This window comes from Rhincodon typus, chromosome 37 (assembly GCF_021869965.1).
Source record: "Rhincodon typus isolate 14 chromosome 37, sRhiTyp1.1, whole genome shotgun sequence".
Lineage (NCBI taxonomy): Eukaryota > Metazoa > Chordata > Chondrichthyes > Orectolobiformes > Rhincodontidae > Rhincodon > Rhincodon typus.
Genome location: NC_063368.1, coordinates 11,391,451 through 11,412,791, shown reverse-complemented (window position 1 = coordinate 11,412,791; position 21,341 = coordinate 11,391,451). Strand labels below are relative to the sequence as shown.

The following is a 21,341-nucleotide window of genomic DNA, read 5'->3' as shown; positions in this document are numbered from 1 at the left end:
AATACACTTCATCGACTAATATTCAAGGAAGGGTTGGCAGTAACCCTATCCAAAGAAGGTCCAGGCACAACTATGTGTTAGCATCTCTTACAACACCTTGCTGGTTTGTTAGAATTAGGGAGGGGAGACATCTTGAATTGCTCCCAGAGATAGTATGAACTGCCGATGCTGGAGTCTGAAATAACAAGGTGTGGAGCTGGAGGAACACAGCAGGCTAGGCAGCATCAGAGGAGCAGGAAAGCTGATATTTCGGGTCTGGATGTTTCTACAGAAAATCAGAAATTTCTGATGAGGGGTCCTGACCCGAAACATCAGCTTTCCTGCTCCCTTGTACCCAATTGGCAGAAGTAGCACTGCATTGGCAAAGATTTGAGGACCTGGCCGCACCTCAGGATACATGACTGCATTTTGCTCTGAAGCACAAATATACAGTTTCCAAAAAGATATTTCCAATAAAAAGGCACTGTTCTGTTTTCGCAGGATAAAGAACCCCGCGGTATTATTCCTTTGGAAAATTTGTGCGTGAAACCTTCGGAAGACTCCAGAAAATTGGTACGCAATTTAAATAAAAAAAGGTTTCTGCAAGTTAAATAATATTTATAATAGGAAGTGAAATCTTTCGAAGCAGTCCTGGCAGAAAAAGTTAAATGCAGCACCAAGATTTCCCTATTTGATGGGAAAGGATCAGGTGACTTTCCTAACACACTTACTGCGGGTGATGAGGCTGCATTCATTCTGACTACCCCATTTGTAGGCCAGAGAGGATACCTGGCTGGAGTTACCAACTCTCTAGGATTGTGCCGGAGATTTCAAAGACAGAAGTGATTTTTTTTTTCTCTGCTGTAGCGTTGCCCATGAGAAACATCATAAAATGTTTTCTTTCATCTCTGAGCAATTTTAGTTGTAAAAATATAGGAGAAGGGGAAAGAGGAGGTGAAAACAAACCATTTAGCTGAGACAAGGGAGGCGATGACCTAGTAGTATTATCACTGAATTATTCATTCAAAGACCCAGGTGATGTTCTGGGGACCTAGGTTCAAATTCCACTGCAGCACAATGGTGAAATTTGAATTCGATGAAAAACCTGGAATTAAGAGGCTAAAGATGACCATGAAATTGTTGTCAATTAACAGGAAAACAGGTTTTCTGCAGAAGGGTCTAGGCCCGAAACATCAGCTTTCCTGCTCCTCTGATGCTGCTTAGCCTGCTGTGTTCATCCAGCTCTACACCTTGTTATCTCTTATAACAGGAAAACCCCAGCTGGTTCACTAATGTCCTCAGAATCCCTACAGTGAAGAAAGAGGCCATTCGGCCCATCGAGTCTGTACCGACCTTGCAAAGAGAATCCACCTAGACCCAAGTTCCCCCTATCCCTGTAACCCTGCATTTCCCATGGCTAATCCACCTAGCCTGGCTATCCCTGGACCTATGGGCAATTTGGCATGGCCACTACCTAACCTGTACATCTTCAGACTGTGGGAGGAAACTGGAGCACCCAGGGGAAACCCATGCAGACACAGAGAGAATATGCAAACTCCACACATTCAGTCACCCGAGGCTGGAATCGAACCCAGGTCCCTGAAGCCGTGAGGCAGCTGAGCTAACCATGGAGCCACCCTTCACCTGTGTCCAAGCAAATGGCCTTTTTTGCATTCCCATCTCTTGTGATTTTATACCTAATAAAATTGTTCACAGAAAATGATTCTGATAAAGGTACACGTTTTTTTGAATGCAAACTTATGTTTTGAATGTAAACCTATGACAGTTGGTAACCCATAATTGTACGGTTGGTTTTGAGGAGCTGGGGAGCTAGCATGTGATGGTCTCCTGGATCACAGTTCATTATCGTCAAGGTATGGGGTATGGACAAAACGTCGCCATTCCGCAGATATCCTATTGGATCCTATGGTCCATCGCACAGTTAGTCCGAGGAAATTCAATGCAGGTTGACCATGTTTGCTGCAATGGAGAGGCAATGGCTGAGTGGTACCATCACTAGACAATTAATTCAAAAACTCACCTAATGGTCTGGGAACCCGGGGTCAAATCCTGTCATGGCAGATGGTGGAATTTGAATTCAATGAACGTCTGGAACTAAGAGTTTATTGAAGACCATGAATCCATTGTTTTCCTAACAATCAGCAATCTGATTCACTAAATGTCCTTCAGAAGAAGGAAATTGCCATCTTCACCTGATCTGGCCTACATGTGACTCCAGACTACAACGTGGTTGACTCTTAATTGCCCTCTCGGCAATAAATGCTGGTCTAACCAGCGACACCCACATCACATAAATAAAACTGACACCACAGCATCACCAGTAGGTAGGAAGACCAAATAGCAGATGTTGCTGTTACTCTTTTTAAGACGTACCAGAGTTTTTTTTTCATTCCTCGGTTACGAGTGTCCCTGGTTTAGCCAGCATTTGTTGCCCTTCCCCAATTACCCTTGATTTCCCCCTTCACAAACTGCTGCATTCTATTTGGTGTAGGTACAACCACAGTACAGTTAAGGAGGAAGTTTCAGGATTTTGACCAGTGACACCTAAGTAACGGCGATGTATTTCCAGGTCAGAACACTGACCTGGGTGAGAACCTTCAGGTGGTGTTCCCATGGAACTGTGGCTCTTGTCCTTCTCGGTGGTTGTGGTCATAGGTTTGGCGCATTGCTACAGGGCATCCTGTAGATGTTACAAACTGATGCTACTGTACATCAGTGGTACAGGCATTGGATATTTCAGCTGGTGGATGGGTGCCCACTATTTGGACTCCTTACCCTGGGATGGTGTTGTGTATGTCAAGTATCATTGGAGCCACACTCCTCTAGATATATGAAAGGTATTCCATCATACTCCTGACTTGTGGCTTGTGAACGGTGAACTGGCTTTGGAGAGTCAGGAGGTTACTCTCCACATGTCTCTCCCAACCTCTGAACTGCTCCTTTGTAGACACGGTATTTATATAGCTGGTCCAGTTCAGTTTCTAGTCAATGGTGACCTCCAGGATGTTGATGACAAAAGGAGATATGAAGCGAGAAAGTTATAATTATGCAGAAATAACAGATTAATCATACACCATTTTACTTTGATGTTGCAGAATTGCTTTGACTTGTACAGTCCCAACAGCAAAGGTCACACCATTAAAGCCTGCAAAACAGACACCGATGGGCGGGTTGTTGAAGGCAACCACCAGTTTTACAGGATATCTGCCCCTTCAAGGGAAGAGAGGGATGAATGGATTAAATCAATCAGGTAAAACTGAGCCATAATGCAGCACGGTTGAATGAGCTATAATAGTTAAGGACACTTTTTTTTTGGAATACAGACATCTAAATTGTTTCAATCTTTTCTGGCTAATAATCTAATAGCAAGCAACCACATCCAATGAACACTACATTTTGAATAAATCCCTTACAGAATACAAGAATAAATTATGATTTAAAATTTAAAACACACTATCTGTACATTAGCTCTAAGGTGGGATCTGGCAGATACTGGAAGAACAAAGGGAGGAAACACTCAGTAGGTCAGGCAGTAGTTGTGGAGAAACAGAATTAATGTTTTGGGCTCATGTGTCTTCCAACAGAAGTGAAAAACAGTTAAGAGGTGTAGCTGCTTCAAAAACAGCTATAGAGGCAGGACTTTTAGACAGTCTTGGGGGACAGAGGACAGGAAGGTGTGCACGGAGTGGGGGAAGAGAGAGAACAAAAAGGAAGGTCTGTGGTTAAGGGTGAAACACAGGAAAGGTTAAATAACAAAATGGATGATGGTGCCAGGCACAAGGTGATGGTAATGGGACAAAAAGAGAGAGAAATGTGAATGAGAAAAGAAAGAACTATTACCGACATCTGAAAACCTCCACATAAACTGTGGGTTCAAAGTTGGATGAGTGAAGTATTTTTGAGTCTTACAACATTTAGTCATAGCAGTTACTGTCATTTCTCGCTTCTAAATCAGAGTAAATTTATTGTGTTTTTATTATTATATTTCAGAGCCAGTATCTCTCGAGATCCTTTCTATGACATGGTTGCTTCTCGAAAGAAAAAGTTAACCGTCAACAAATCAAACTGAAAGGCTGCACTTTGTTTCTTATCTCTGAAGCGGTGGGATAAGTAAGAGTGAAATAGTCACCTGTACTGTGTGAACTTGTGCTTTTGGTGACTGCATCTGTTTGGACCATTCCAATGTAATCCCTGAACATTCTTCCATCAGGATGTGCAAAGGTCCCTGAATTATTTTATTGATGAATTATGACTTGGACAGACTTGCATTGCCCTTTGCTCCAATTACAGGTCATATGCATCAACTGGTCTGACAATAGCCACTGAATCTGCACTCTGAATAGGAACACGAATACGCAATAGTAATAATTGTGTTCCATTGACACGTATTGAGAGATTCTCCTGGACTTTCCATGCTTAAGTTCTAATTACTTTGTCAGGGAATGCCGTTGAGTCACGGCCTCATATTCAACCAGAAGCCTTGTAGGTGATTAAAGGGGGAAGTGATGGTCTAGTGATAATAATATTGGACTGTTATCACAGATCCAGATTCGAATCCTGCCATGGCAGATGGTGGAATTTGAATTCAGTAAAAAATCTGGAATTATGAATCTAATGATGACCATGAATGCATTGTTAATTGTCCAGAAAAACCCATCTGGTTCACTAATGTCCTTTAAGGAAGGAACTGCCATCCTTACCTGGTCTCGCCTACATGTGACCCCAAACCCACGGCAATGTGGTTGACTCTTAACTGCCCTCTGGGCAATTAGGGATGGGCAACAAATACTGGCCTGGTCAGCGATACCATGAATGTATAAAAGAAATGGTGATCAGCATGTTAGATGAGCACCTACTGTCCCGTAACACATCAAACATTGATGAGGCCACACCTGGAGTACTATGTACAATTTTGGCCACCCTATCGAAAAGAACATTATATTTGCCCTAAAGTGACTTCAGTGAAGGTTCACTTGACTCATTCCTGAGATGAGGAGTCTATCCTATGAGAAGAAACTAACTAGATGAGGCCCCAGGAGTTTAGGAGAATAAGGAAGGGCGATCATATTGAAACATAAAATACCTTTGGGTCTTTGCAGGTTAGATGCCAGCTGAAGAGTATAGAACTAGGGTCACAGTCTCAAATTGAAGGATCAGCCATTTAGGACCAAGATGAAGAAATCATTGCTGAAATATTATGAATCTTTGGAATTCTGTACACAGAGTGCTCAGTTGCGGAGTATTGTCACAGCAGAGATCATTAGAGCTTTGTATACTAAAGGTAATTGAAGAATATAGGAGGGGGGGAATATTGGAGTTGGTTTGAAGACCAGCCCTGATCTTTGCTGTATAGTACAGCAGGTTGAGGGCGCAAATAGTCTCCTCCTGCTTCTATCTCCTATGTTCTTAAATACTGGCAGCATTTGAAAATGACCTATTTTACAGTCGGTGTTTTGGACTGATTCAGATAACTGCTGACATTTGATGTGTGGTGTAGACAATTGCCCAGCAGCAAAGAGTGATTTGCTATCATTAGGAGGTTTATAGATTGAAATGTGCAAAAACATTATTTATAAGCAACTTATTGAACAGACATGGAATGTCTAATATTTTTTTAAAAACAGATACATTACGTATAGGTGTACAGCAGCTTTTCATAAATAAAGCACAGAATACATGTAGGTTAGAAATAGAAACTAATAGTTCTACACCACTGTATGTTGTGTTGTTTTGAATTGCTCAAATTCATTACCCCTTGATACTGAATCTTTAATTGCTACTTACCCCACCTTCCAGATTTGTTATCCTGAACGTTCACTCTTTTTGGGCTGCGTTTCTACATTTTACAAGACTCCTAAATGGAAATTATTCTTAAACAGAGAGCATTAGCAAGCTATTCGGAAAGCAATTAATTTTGACAGATTCAATACTTTCGATCAGCAATTTGGATGAAGTTGACAAGTTTAGCAAAGGCAGTAAATGGTGTTTATTTTTATTATAAAAGCAGAAAGAGCTGGAAAACTCAGCAGATCCAGCTGTGTCTGCAGAAAGAGAAACAAGTTAGAGTTGAGGCCAACATGACTTCTTCAGATGTTTTGCCATCTTGCTGTAGCTCAGTAGCTAGCACTGTTGCCTCTTGAATAGAAGGTTGTGGGTTCAAGTCCCAACACTTGGTCATCCAGGCAGACATTTCAGTGCAGTACCAAGGGAGAGCTGCATAACTGGAAGCGCTGTCTTCCTGTCCTCTCAGGTGGGTGTAGAGATCCCAAGACATTACTTGAAGACAAGCTAGGCTGTTTTTTCAATGTCCTGGCCAACATTTATGCTTCAATTATTGTGGGAAACCTGTTTTTCATCATTTAGCTCATTATTTTGTGCAAGTTTGACAGCAATAAAGTCACCATAGTCTTACCAGACCAAAGGGTCACTCTCGCATTAGAGAGAGCCAATGGCAGTGATTTAACCTGAGGTCCACCACACCTCAGGCAAAGGGAAGAGGTTGAGAAGGAAAGTCCTTCATGGCAACCTCAGCTGGTGCAGGGATTGAACCACGCTGTTAGCATCACTCTGTATTCACAAACCAACTGTCCAGCCATCTGAATTAAACTGATCCTGTAGCACACTAGGCAACGTTAAGTTACATTTAACGGAATGGCTTCAGTGAAATCTGATCTTCTCCAACTGTCACTGTTTTGGCAGTGAAGGAAAGGAAACAATTGCTATTATTTGACAGTAAAAATACTTCAATGCATACCTGGTTTAGGAAACTATATTTTACTTATGTATTTTGTTATCTATTAGAAAGTTTATGTATATTTGAATAAAGATAGCTGAGAATCGGATTTGTGGAAAATGAACTTCAGCTATTCTGCTGTAAATAGACTAATAAATTTATATTTTGCAACAACAATCCTTCAAATGCAATTCTTTTGTTTTACTGTTTCTGAGCTGGTGCTTTAACAATCCTGCCAAATGTTCGTGCAACCTCTGAAGCTGAAATTAACAACAAGCATAAGGCTGGGACCACTATCCCAATCAACAGGAACCCTCTTGTTCCCTCAACCTGGCTGAATTCGAGAGATCATGAACAAACATGAAGCTGGAAAGAAAAACAAATTGCAGGAATATGGGAAAAGATCAGAGCGGGATGAATTGGACAGATCATGCAAAAAAGACATGTTGGAATAAATGAGTGTCTTGAATCTATGATTAAAAGCTCATAGAGGGCATCTCTCCTGCTAATGAAAGTTGTTCAGCCTCAACATATTGGCTGTATGAAATTAGCCAATCTTAGTTCGGGTGGTAAGTGTCCTAATCAAGTTGTCCATCGAACAAATGTGCATATGGAGGTACAATAGAATAGAATGACAGAATGGGTTGAACGGTCTACTTCTGAACTGCAACCAATGTCTGTGCCAGCTTATTAAAGTGGAGGCTCACGTGGTCCTGCTCCCCCATAGCACCACTGGTTTTCTCACCTCAGATACTTTCACTCTTTTGACTTCATCTGCCTCCACCAAACTGTCAGGCTGAGCCCTTCAGATAATAATTGTGTGCTGTGTCTTTCCTCATATTAATATTGCTTTCCAGGATTATCTGCTGACACATTATCCACCCGTAGTCAAGAGATCCATAACTGTAGCACAGTCAACTTTCGTCAATTAGAAAAGCGGGTGTTTGGTGAGATGTATAGGGCTGTGAGCTGAGCAGGATCAGGATCAGCTGCATAACACAGACAATTGGATGTTACAGGGGGCAGCTCTAAAACTCGTGTGTCTGGACTCATGCCGCTTACTGTTAGGGGCTATTGAAACTCCAAAGACTGGAAACCAGCTCAAAGGCAGAAGAACCTTCTGCTGGGCTATAGGAGTTATCCCCATGCTTATCCCTTCTGCCTCAGATGATTACTAAAGAGGTTCAGCACGTACACATGCATCTCATCCCTTGCCTGAACACCTAGGGAATGGTGGATCCAACATGTCAACTATCCTGACAAGGATGTACAATGTGATTATACTGGACTTTTGAGGTAAGCTGAGAATACAAATGTCTTGTTAAAATCCTGGGTGTGATGCCATAACACATGGGAGCAGAATTAGACCATTTGGCCCAATGAGTGTGCTCTGCAATTTGATCATGGCTGATAAGTTTCTCAACCCCATTCTCTTGCCTTCTCCCTGGAAGCTTTGATTCCCTTACTAATCAAGGACCTATCTATCTCTGATTTAAATACACTTAATGATTTGGCTTCCAAAGCCTTCTACGGCAATGACTTCCACAGATTAATCATCTTCCAGCTGAAGAAATTCCTAATCTCATTTCAAAAGTATCATGCCTTCACTCTGAGCCTGTTCCCTTTGGTCCTAGTCTCTCCAACTAGTAGAAATATGTTCGCTATGTCCATTCTATCCAGGCCTGTCAGTATCCTGTAAGTTTCAATCAGATTCCCCCTGCGATCCTTCTAAACGCCATTGTGTACACACCCAGAGTCCTCGACTGCTCCTCATACAACAGGCCCTTCATTCTTGGCATTATCTTTGTGAACGTCGTCTGGATCCTGTCCAAGGCTAGCACATCCTACCTTAGATATGGGGCCCAAAACTGCTCTTAATATTCCAAATGCAGTCTGAACACAGCCTTGTACTACGGAGGCTATATATCTCTGCTGTGGCATTCTAGCCCTCTTGAAATGAATGCTAACATTTCATTTGCCTTCCTAACTGCCAACTGAACTTTCACGTTAACCTTAGGAATCCAAGTTCAGCAACTCTTAAATCCCTTTGTGCATCAGATTTCTGAAGCCTTGCCCAGCTTAGAAAAACATCTACACCATTGTTATTCCTACCAAAGTGCATAGCCTCACATTTTCCCACATTATATTCACTCTGCTGCTTTGCTCACTTTCCCAGCCTATTCCAGGTCCTTCTGCAGCCTCCCTGCTTCCTCAACACTTCTGGTCTCACTACCTATGTGAGATAGGATCACAATGTGGATGTTTTCTAAGTTAAAGAAAAATAATTAGGCCCACGTTGTATTCAATGAGCAGAGAGAGAGAGAGAGAGAGAGAGGAGAGTGCAAGACAGCGAGGGGTGGAAGGAGGGCAGAGAAAAAGAGAGCAAGAAGGAGACTATTCTGCAATTCTGTTAACATGTTTTCAAAAGACGCAAACGAGAGGTGAGAAAGATGTCGGACATGGGTAGTTAGGGTCTGAAATGCACTACCTGAAAGTGTGGTGAAGAAATGTTTAATTGATGCATTGAAGAGGGCATCAGATGATTACTGAAATCTAAACAGCAGGCAATGTTTAGAAAACCTGCGGCTACTGGACTTTAAAGGGAAACTGCGCAGAGAGCTGCTGCAGAACAGCCTCCTACTGCACCATAACAATTCTGTGATTCTGTTCAGTCCCTTCAGGTCAGGCTGAGCTCTTTCTTGTGTACCTGCCTAGCAGTCTGCTTCATTCAGCCGGCCATGTTAAAAGCAAATCATATGTAGTATGCTATCTAATCTCCAGGAGATTTCCCAGGATGTTGCCAGGAATGGAGGGTTTGAGAAGCTGGATAGACTGGGACTTTTTTCACTGCAGCATAGGAGGTTGAGGCGACCTTATAGAGGTTTAAAATCGTGAAGCATATAGATAAAGTGAATGGCAGGTGTCTTTTCCCGATTTCAAGACAAGGGGACTTTTTTTAAAGGTGAGAGAAGAAAGATTTTAAAAAGATGTGTGCGGCAATTGTTTTTAAAAAACACAGTGGTTCTTGTGTGGAATGAGCTCCCAGAGGAAGTGGTGGATGCAGGTAGAGTTACAATGTTTAAAAGACATTTGGATAAATACATGAATAAGAAACGTTTGGAGGGACATGGGCCAAGTACAGGCAGGTGGGGCTAGTTTAGTTTGGGAACATGGTCAGCATGAATTGGTTGGACCAAAAGGTCTGTTTCTCTGCTGTATGACTATGACTCTAATCACTGCACCATACTTCAGAAGAAAACAAACAAGCAAAAGCCCACATGGAGCAAAGTGTTCCAATACATTCCAAGAACTCTAGCCCTTCTGAGACCTCACTAGGGGCATAGGCTGGGGTCTCATCTCAGCATCACTGTGCAAGTGACAATGTAAAAGTCAGAAAAGCAAAATTTCTGTTGACATACTATATTCATCCTGGCAATGGGTAACAGGATTGAAGATATTCAACTTTTATTTGCTGGTAGAGTTTGTAAAGGCACTGAACAGTGACATATTTTTCAGTCAATATGTCCCTTTGATCAATATTTTCCCACACATTATTACAGTACACCTCAGCTGACTTGGCCCAGTTACGTTGAACTGCAGAAGGGAACATTTTGAACGTACAATGTAAGAACCGTGCTGCAATGAGGGCCACAGAGGTAAACTGGACATAATCCAGGAGTCATCTCATGAACGATAAAGCTGTTGCAACTATTTTACACACTGAGGGCTGGTAGTCATGCACCAGACACTAGAGACTAAAGTACTTGCGTTGCCGATGGATCAAATAGGGAACAATGTTTCATTAATTCCCTTCTCTTTCACTATTGCATTAGTGTTGGAAAATAAACTGTAAAGTTCCTTCTATTCTGCCTCAACAAATAAAGGGTACAGCAGGGCTATTCACTGTACATTTGTTTTTCATTTGCAGAATCTAGGTTCAAGTCCAGCCCTGACAGATGGGTGCAAGTCACTTCTGTTGTTTAGTGTAAAAACTGTAAAAATATTCTCTTGAAATCGGATAGAAAAATAAATAAAAATAGACCTTGGATGATTTATTGGACAAAATATACACAAAAGAAAAGGAGGCCTAGTATACATCACGTGACTCTCACAATCCCAGGAAAAGAAAACTTTAATCCCCATAAATAAATCTTTGTTCTAATGTACATAATTCCAAAAGACCATATAAATATATACACAAGTCAGTTCTACAGATCCCAAGCAGGGGAGACAAAGGGTATTTATTAGAACAAATAGATAAGCAGTGTTAGAATAAAAGGAAACAACACCTCTGTGTTCAGACTAAACACATTTCCACTTTCTGAGGCAGATCAATCACAACCTGGGCAAGGACTCCAGTTGGAACGGATGGACCACATTTGACTGTAGGAATGAAGATTTCACTTGGCAATGTACCACACAGGTGACACTCTCACTGTTGACACTTGTTATAGATTCTCTCAATTGGCCATACATATCTCTATGCTTTGTGAGTCTCGACAGCTGCTCTTGCAAGCAAGTGGTCAAACTACCTTTCAGGAAATTATTTCAGCTTACACAAGCCTTAAAGTACTGGAGATTCACTGAAAGATGTATTAACAAAGGGTGACACACCTACAGTAGCATCACTGTGCAAGGGACAATATAATAGTTAGCCAAAGCCAAATTTCTGTTGACATATTGTATTCATCCTGGCAATGGGTAGCAGGGTTGAAGATTTTCGATTTTTATTTTCTGGTGGGATCTGTAAAGTCATTGAACAGTGACACACTTTCCAGTCACCAAGTCTATTTGATTAATACTTCCTCGCACATCATTATAGCACACCTGAGCTGACTTGGCCCAGTTAAACCAAACCACTGAAGGGCACACACATTTCAAATGGACAAAATGAAGACTGTGCTGTAATGAGAGTCCTTGAATCAAATTAACAATAGCAACAGAAGAAAATTGAAAACTGAACATAATCCAGGAGACATTTCATCAGCAACAATGCTGCTGGTGCCATTTTACACTGTGAAGGCTGATAACTTGTTAATGGCCTAGAAATTAGATTGTATCAAATGAATACCTAAGGATTCAAAATGACAATCAACATCCCTATGCTCACCCCATGTTAGAATTTTCCATGCACACCCTTTCGGTTAGGTTCCCCCTGGAGCAAGCCAGAGTGCATGACCCAAACAGACATCAGACCCTTTGCATACACAAATCAGGTGCCAACTGACATTGATCTCATGACCAGTTTCTTCAGGCGTGTAGCAGGGCTCTACTGGAGAGGCGAGATTTAACTCACTTTATGTATCTATTGGGGAGCTCTCATTAAATCTCAGGCCACCACTCCGGGTCCTGGTCTCCCTTGCTGTCGTCAAGCTTGCTGATGTTCTTAGACCCTCCTCCTCAGCTGTACTAACTCAACGGCAGCAAGTTAAAAGAAGTCAGACCAATTTGCCTTGGTCCTACTACCAAGCTCAGCCGTTGCATGCAATTCAGGTACGACCAGTTTCCAGGTCTTAATAAAAGACTTGCCGGAAGCCAGTATCTTGGTGAAACTCACTGCCCATCAACAGTACTCTTTGTACTGAGGACAAACTGTCCAACCTCACCCTCCCCACAGGTGGGCAGGTACCAAAGAAGATTGTCCTTTCAGAAATTGGAAGTTACAATGCTTTTAATGAGCTGCATGCAGCTCACATCGGAGCTCATAGCGGTTTCTCCATTCCAGTCAGGCATCTGAAATTCAGTGTGACCTCTGGTGCTCTCGAAGCTCCCACTCTGGGCAGTATTAAAAGGGGGTAATCAAACACTGCTGCAGATTAATTCTCAAACACTTCTGAACAATTAATTATCAGTTATTCTTGGATGTGGGATCTTGGCTGTGCATATTACTGTGACCACCTTTCAAACAAAAAAATCTGACCATGAGCATCTGAGGTCATCCTGAGGGGCTATGTAAATGCAAGCATTTCTGACTCATAAAATAACTTTCCTTTTTATTCAAATAAAAATTGTGGAGTTGCCTCTGATGAGAGGTCGACAGCCACATTACTGGCAAATTTTGGAAAATCAGGTTCCATTTTGGGTACTCTCAGTCTGTTTGCAAAGACCACTAAACATCAGCATAACACTGTGTACTGGCCATAACCCTGACAATTGAGAATATCCAAGTGGAAGTGTTACAATTTCACACGTGATTCTTGTGGCTGTTTAACTTCCAGTTGTCATTAAATCTGCCCTACACTATAAACAGAGCAACTGCAGTAATTTTAAGAATGGGTACAATCATACAAACGAAATAGCTCAATAAAGATACAACTGGGGGAGATAAAAAAAAAATGCTCTTGACCCGAATGTTGTACAGAAGCACTTTCACCTTAGCTCTCTCCTTCCCACCTACTTCTATTTTGTCTTGGAAATTTCCAAGAGTCACACAACAAAACTGCAAGCTTGTACCACATGCTATGTTAACTCCACTCCTAATCAATGCAATTTAGTGCTTCAGCTACTGAAGAAAATGTAATCACAAACATATTTCAACACAGCCTAAATTTGACTCAATGTCTGAAACACCTACACATGTTAATCTTTGGGGAAACTGAACTACCTATACTACCTTTTTGCGCAAAGCTGTTTGTGTTGTTTGAGAATAAAATTGGAACTTTGCCTGCAAGAACAATGTAATCTTTCTCCAAAGCACCTTGCAAACCCTTTGGTTCAAACATTGCAGACTTCAGCCAAATTCTCTTTATCAACAGTTTTAATTTCAGACGAGACCACATTAAGATTTCCATTTCCCCCACTCTTCAGGTTAGTTACTTCTTTAGCTATTTATCTTCAACTTCTTAATCTTTCTGTTCATTCCTTGACAGTTTTCAGCCAAAGCTTGTCCAAGTGCTTTTTTAAAGAAATATTTACTACACATCTCCCCCTTCCTTTTCTGATCTTGTTAATATGCTCGTCAACCTCTGACTTATCAGGTTTGCACATGGCTCTGGTATTTGGAAGCTTCACCTGCATTTTCTCCTTTTTGGAGCTGACTGAACTGTTGTGTGCATCCAACGTTTTCAGATTTCCTGCATCCATAGCATTTCACTTTTCCTCCCTCTATCCCACAAATACTCAGTTTTGTTTAAGAATCAAAGCCAAAAAGTTCCCCTTCTCATTGCCCTGCTGAAGAGGCAATCTCACGATTGTTGGACTACAGGGTGACAAGCTCTGAAGGCTGCACTGGACTTTAAAATCATTACTCATCACCATTCTGAACTTTTGTTCAATTCACTTGGAGATAAAACTCTGCAGTTCCCTCAAGAGATTAACAGATTGGATTCAATCCAATGTGACAGGTTGCAGAAGGCATTTAGAAACCACACAGTCTTCAGTCTACAGACAGATTGGTCTATTTTCACTCAGAGATGTTATCGAAAGACAAAAATATAATTAGTTTTGTGACAGCGATGCTGAAATTATACGGGGCAGGTGAAGTTAAAGGGCCTTGTAACTTTATTGGATTATCTTCTAACTCCTGACCATCTAAAGTCACATTTGGCAACATTACAGCTAGAAATAATTTAATTGAAAAGTACTTGCATGCATGTAATTAAAAAAAATTACACAATTTCAGGCTGCAGTAAAGTCCTTTTCAACTCATGAAATATTTTTAAAATGGTAATACAATAATGCAGGCAAATGAGGTATTCAATTTGTACACAAGGTCCCTACAAGCTACAAGGAACTAAAACACCCAGAAAATGTGCCCTAAGTCATGTTAGTTGAGGGTTTAAAAACATTATTAAAAAACAAAGCACTGATAAATTTGATTCAAACAATTAAATAAGTTGTAATTAAAAGTTAATGTAAATCTGTACATTCGTTAAATTTACAACCTAGTGCATTAAATAAACATATCCCCAAAAAAGCTTCGTGATAGTCAATGGACAAACCAAAATATTATAGTATTGCATTCACCAGCCTTCAGCTTCACAGGAAGACAATGATTAGAATTAGAATTAAAAGCCCTTACCATCATAACCTTCTAATAGATTGTTTCAAAGCCTTACTGTTTAACAATATTTATTGTCATCAGGTCATTCAGCAACTGACTACAATTACTGTCACTACCGTCAAATTTTAGGGGTCATTTCTAAAGATTTCTAAACGGTATTTCAGCATGATGTACAATCACTTACTGAGGAGAAGCTGTTAATGTTTTAAACTTTCCACCTCTTCCTGCCCAATTTGTTTACACTCCCGTTTCCACTACCAGCTCCTGCTCCACTAGAGTTTTGGAGGAAGTAGAAAGCAATTCACTTCTACTTTTGTGTTTTACGGTTCTACATAGAAATGTCAAATAACACAACATAGCTTCTAAAACATTCAGGTTAATGGCTGACCCTCGAACGAAATCAAAATATTTGTGCAGAGACACAAACAATGATAACTATAAAGTACATCCTCTGATAAATCAACACAGGGCTTTTGGTCTTATGGCCACTACACACATAATCCTATCACACTGTTTACAGGGGCTGCATGAGCTAATTTCAGCAACTTGTAAACTGAAAGGACTCAATGATTGCAGAATTCAATTAGAGACTAGCAGTCTAAAGTAGTTGCCCTCCCCTGGATTACATTATCATTTGAGCTGCTTTTACTCTGGGTGTGTTGAAGACCTAGGAATCATGCCAGCAGAATATTTGCACTGTGTATCTTGAAAGATAAATGCAGCCATATAGTTTCAAAAAAGGCAGTGGGGATGGGCTATGGGCAATGGTTTCTACCAATGTGGGTACATTTTACAGTCAGTATCATCAGTTTTTCCTGAATGTCCCTCCTGCACTCCATGCCAATGTCTGTTTGGGTCATTCTAAAAGCACACAGAACCAACTGTGTGCGCTTAGTGGGTCGGGCAGGAGGTGAACTACCTGTTTACAATTGAAGGGCAGGGTCATTTGAACTCGTGATGATAGAAAACCCCATCGGATATTCCCAGTCCTCATTCAATACAAAAAGGAGAATCTCCAATGCCACAATGAACTTGTCTACCTCGGCCAGGAAGCTAGATCAAAACCCACGTTAGATTGCTGGTTGAATCTACGATGATCTACTCTCCCGGGGAACACCGGTGAGAGACACTGTGCTACCATACCTGAACTTCTTAGGTTGTAAGCTTGAGTGTGGCATGCTGACACACTCCAAATTGTGCAAATCAAACGATCCAGCCATTGTCACCTGGGGCCAATCATGATTCTGTTATTTCAGGATGACAAAGAACAAAAGATCAATCTATATTAAATTTGTAAAAGTATCTGCCTTTAACAAAAAGGGCTGATTTGTGCCAAATGATTTGTTGCTGCCACAACCTAGGCTCCGCGCTCTGGTAGAGTCCAAATGGTCAACCTTTATAAACGAACCAGAGGAGTATTTGACAAGAGTATTGCAGTTAAGCCCAACGACCCAGAGAGGCGCTTCTGAGGAGGACCCACCTGCTAAAACTTTGGATTGGAATTGCTGTCTGATTTCAGTTTTGCTAGCACAGAGTCACTGCAGTGGTGTCACTCTCCTAACTGATAGTGGTCGATTTAGCACAGAGCAGAAATCGAACATTCTGGTCCTCATGTATTAGTTACATGCTAGTCCCATCAACTGAAAAACCTACAGTGATCCAATTTGGGAACACCGGAATAAGTCGTTAAACATGTACCTCAGAAAAAAGAGACTTTGAAACCAGGCAGAATAACAATTTTTTTGAATAATTTTATCACACACTGACATCAGGTGTAACACCACCGTACACACAGAGAGGGGACTATTTTCACATTGCCAGCTAACAGGAGGGAATAACAGCATCCTGCCCAATAGCAGGACAGAGGTCTCGTTCCAGACCCATATGGTGTACCACTAGATCTGCCTTAGAAATCAGAAATCAATTGTTTCAGGATTCAATTTGAGTTATTGTAGCCCCTGTCATTCACCTTATCAGAAAATTGTTGGTGGTCTCACAACAACAGAGCAGCAGTATTGTGTAGTGTCTCTGTTTGTGTCCCAGTTAGAGCTTTCCCCACGACTCTGGAGGTGGGAACTGGTCCACGTCTCCCATCTCATTGAAGGTTTGCTCGCCCAATGTAAATGTGAGCTTGTACCGTAACCGGACTTTCTCCTGCAAAGAGTGATGCTGCATTTTAGTCTTTTGCTTATTAAACGTACAAACGAGAACATTTTCCTAAATAAACAAAGTCTCTCTTAACAATGGGCGGCGCAACATCATAAGCCCTAATAAAAATGAAAAAAAGACTATCTGGATCTCAGAGTGGAGTATAAAACATCTTGAGCCCGAAAGGGACTGCTCTTGGGTTCCTGTAATTTTCCACGTGTAGGTCTCACCTTTTTAATGGCTTGCCATAGAAACAAAGGGCCAGGAACATCAACACAGGGACTGAAAGTTCAGAGAGAGGAGGACCTCGTATTCTTTTATTTGCCTTGTTCACTGACTGAGGCATCTGAGCAGTTTGTCTTCTTGGAAACTACATTGAATTTGCAGTATGCAATAGGCCATTGAATCTAACTGGTTTGTATTAGCGTCTAAGATCCATAGGAACTTTCTCCAAGTTTATCTGCATGTTCTATCGTTACCTTCCCTTTAACTTATTCATCTAGGTGCCCTTTAAGTATTTCTATTCTAATAATTCCAACAACAGCAAATTCCACATGCTAACCACTCTCTTGATAAAGTAGTTGCACCTCAATTTCCTATTGGATTTATTCAAAGTGGTCTGCCCCAGGACAGGTCCTCTGCTCATTTCCCACACTTTGTGGCCTCAAGCATTCCTCCATCGGTTCTCTCAAGAGAATCCATTTTCAACTTCAAAAGGCATTATAACTCTAGGAAGAAAATGCACTAGGAACTTTCCCATTGCCTTCCTCACGGGTTCGTCTCTGAAACACGTCCTCTACAAAAAGGGTCTTCCGTCTATGAGCAACAATTGTCCCTAAGCATTCTAATCCTTCTGCTGCTATCACCAAAAATTTGGTGGCTTTGCCATTGTGTATGGTCCATAATCTTGAGCATGGGACGCACATCTAGGCTTAGAGACAGTCTCAAACAGGCAGGAATGATCATCCCAAGGTTTCAAATGACTCTTTCTCCTGACAATTCATTTGTAACTATCTTATATTAAATGACCCCCTAATACTGAGCTCCTTCCACAAGGCATGAGAAAATACTTTCTTGAACTGAGCAAGAGATGATGTACATGCACATCAAGACTGATCATACAATGCTGTTCTGTACAATAACAGTGAACATTTGTGTAACCATTTAGTCAAAGTAAAACGTTGCTGACTGCTTTGCATGATCAGTGATGAGACAAAGTTAGAGGGTATAAGTTATTGCTCTGCCAGAACTATTTGCCCCAATTATTAGTGTGTTAACATGTGCACAGTAATAAAAAGCACACTCGCCTTCTGTGGATTTGCTAGCAGTAGGACTTGTGTAATTGCAGAAGGCTGAATTATGGGATTAAATGCCGGTAGCTCGGTGCCAGAGGGAGGCTGCAGCTTCACCTTCATGACCTGCAAAATAAGGCAATCAAAGATTTACACAAGCAGTTGGTCAGCTAGAGTGGGAGTGACAGCGGGCACGAGCAGGCAAGAACACAGGTGAGAGACAGCACACGAGCGGATAAGAGAGAGAAACAATTTCTGCTGGTAGGAGCGCCTAGTGGAACGGGACATAACACAAACTGAAGCCTGGCTGTTTTAGGACTGATGTCAGAGATATGTTTCTTCATAAAAAGGGCAGTGGAAATTCGGAACATTCTCCTTCAAAATGAGGCCAGGGAATCAATTAAAATTTTCAAAACCAGACTGACTGATTTTCATCATCAAGTACATTAACGATCATAGTTCTATCGACTGGTATTGTTATAAAGATAGAGATCAGCTATGATTTCATTGAATGGTAACACAGGCTCAAGGTGCTCAAAGGTGTACTCCTATGAACAGCAATTTATAAAGCAACCCAACACTTATTTTCTAAAAAGGCTTTACATTGCTCCTGCTCTCCAAACCGGTCAGTCAGTGACTCTATTCCTAAAGACACCTCTGACTTCAGAAGGAGAAAATGAAACTGCAGAAGAAAGCTTACACTCTGCTGCCCCAAGGCAGCTGATCCCAGGGTCTTTGAAGGCAATCTTTGGTGGTGGTGACTGCAACGCCTTACCTGGAAGTTTCTGGAAACTAATGACATTAGGGGATAGGGACATGGTGCATTGAAGAGATAATCAGTCATGACCTATTAGAGTGGGGCAGACTCAATGGCCTGAATGGCCTTGCTCCTGCATCTATGTGTTTCACAGCAAGAAAAATGAAGACCATACATCGAAGATGAGAAATGGCTCACCAGACCCCAAAAAAAAGGGAAGAAATTCAAAGATCTCATGCAATTGAAACCATATCAATCACTATGGTCTCAATATCTATTGGTTTTTATATCCCTTGTTTTTTTAAAAAAAAGAAACTCTTTGTACCTACACAAAGATTCCAGATTAGTAGTACTGATGTGGAAGACTTCCAGGTATATCCTAGTGCCACTGAGGTCAGTAATCATATTATTACAAAACAGAAAAGCTGGAAACAAACTGCATACAGCAAGTTCATGCAGCAGCTCAAGATTGTTTACACATAGAATCAGAGATGGGTTGCAGCACAGAACATAAGAACTAAGAGCAGGAGTAGACAATCCAGCCTCTCGATCCTGCTCTGCCATTCAACACAACCATGGCTGATCTCAACACCACTTTCCTGCCCACTCCCACTCCCCATAACCGTTCATACATTACTAACTAAAAATCTCCCTCTTTCCTCCTTAAATTTACTCAGTGTCCTGGCATCTGCCTCACTCTGGGGTTGTGACTTCCACAACTTCATCACCCTTTGCAAGAAGTAATTCCTCTTCATCTGTGTTAAATGTGCTAGACCTTACCCTAAAACCATCACCTCTCATTTTAGATTGCCTTACAAGGAGGATCATCTGCTCCATGTCCACTTTGTCAATCCCCTTTAATATTTTATATACCTCAATTGGATTTCCTCTCATCCTTCTAAACTCTAAACAGTACAGGCCTAAACTGCTCAATCTCTCTTCATAAGACAAACCCCTCCTCTCTGGAATCCACCTAGTGAACCTCCTTCAAACTGCTTCCAAGGCATCTACATCTTTCTTCAGGTAAGGGAACCAAAACAGGCACAATACTCCTGGTGTAGCCTCACTAATGCTTTGTACAGTTGCAACAACGCTGCCATAGTTTTATACATGATTCCTTTAGCAATGGATGCCAAAATTCCATTTGCCTACCTTATTGCCTACTGCACCTACATACTAGTTTTCTGCAATTCAGCACAGTAAGAGGATATTCAACCTGTTACATGTGCACCAGCTATTCAATGAGATTTAAGACTTAGTGTAATTAATTCTCTTGCCCTTTCCCCATAACCCTGCATGTTACTTGAATAAAAATGATAATCCAACGCCCTCTTGAATGCCTCAATTAAACCTGCCTCCAGCATACTTCCACAAACCGTCATCTGAAAAAGTTATCTTTCACAACACATTAGCCAAGTTTACAAATCATTTTAAATGTGTATTCTTGTTCTTATTCCTTGAGAGGAACAGTTTGTCCCTCTCCAATGTATTCACATCCTTCCTAAAGAGTGGCAACCAGAACTTCACACAATGCTCTGGCTAAGAGTTATCACCTGTCTTATACAAGGTCATAACAAGCTTGCTCTTGTACTCCATGCCTCTATTAATAGAGTCCAATAAAGTTTATGGGGAGGAAATGGCTTAGTGGTATTATCGCTGGAACATTAATCCAGAGACCCAGGTAAGGTTCTGGGGACCTGAGTTTGAATCCCACCATGGCAGCTGGTTGAATTTGAATTCAATAAATATCTGGAATTAGGAGTCTAACGACCATGAATCCATTGTCGATTGTCAGGAAAACCCATCTGGCTTATTAATGTCCTTTAGGGAAGGAAACTGCCATCCTTAACCGGTCTGGCCTACCTGTGACTCCAGACCCACAGCAACGTGGTTGACTCTTATCTGCCCTCTGGGCAATTAGGGAGAAGCAATAAATGCTCGCCTAGCCAGCGATGCCCTCATCCTGTGAATGAATAAAGAAAAAAAAAGTCCAGAACATTCCTCTCTCCACCAGCTGCTATCTTCAGTGATCAATGCACATGTGAACTACAGCCCTTGAGTACTTATTCCCTTATTCTATATTTTTTTCCCACATTCTTCCTACCAAAATTCATAACCTCACACTTCTCCACATTGAACTTCATTGTCACCTACCTCTCTACTGCCCACTCTGCCAACTTGTCTACATTCTTTTTGAGTTCTACGTTGTCCTCCTCAGTTTACAATGTTTCCAACTCTGATATAACTCACAAACTTTGAAACTGCCTTCTGCTTACCAAGATCTAGATCATTAACAAAAACAAAGGTAGTATTACTTAGATAACACAGTGTGGAGCTGGAGAAACACAGCAGGCCAGGCAGCATCAGAGGAGCAGGAAAGCTGACGTTTCGGGTCGGGTCCCTTCTTCA

The 21,341-nt window shown here is 41.3% G+C and overlaps 2 protein-coding genes across 5 annotated transcripts in view; one reads left to right on the top strand and one right to left on the bottom strand.

Moving 5' to 3' along the window:
• Window positions 1-6,910, top strand: part of LOC109917633 (cytohesin-3-like) — a 76,258-nt gene extending 69,348 nt beyond the window's left edge. For all 3 annotated transcript variants that reach the window (XM_048617623.1, XM_048617624.1, XM_048617627.1), the window contains exons 11-13: window positions 481-552; window positions 3,096-3,250; window positions 3,991-6,910. In XM_048617623.1, coding sequence (XP_048473580.1) covers window positions 481-552; window positions 3,096-3,250; window positions 3,991-4,069 — 306 coding nt within the window. In that variant the 3' untranslated portion in view covers window positions 4,070-6,910. The remainder of the gene's footprint in view (window positions 1-480; window positions 553-3,095; window positions 3,251-3,990) is intronic.
• Window positions 6,911-10,760: 3,850 nt separating this feature from the next.
• Window positions 10,761-21,341, bottom strand: part of gga1 (golgi-associated, gamma adaptin ear containing, ARF binding protein 1) — a 56,448-nt gene continuing 45,867 nt past the window's right edge. For both annotated transcript variants that reach the window (XM_048617478.1, XM_048617479.1), the window contains exons 16-17: window positions 18,191-18,301; window positions 10,761-16,889 (exon numbers count right to left, since the gene is read on the bottom strand). In XM_048617478.1, the coding sequence (XP_048473435.1) occupies window positions 16,779-16,889; window positions 18,191-18,301 (222 nt within the window). In that variant the 3' untranslated portion in view covers window positions 10,761-16,778. The remainder of the gene's footprint in view (window positions 16,890-18,190; window positions 18,302-21,341) is intronic.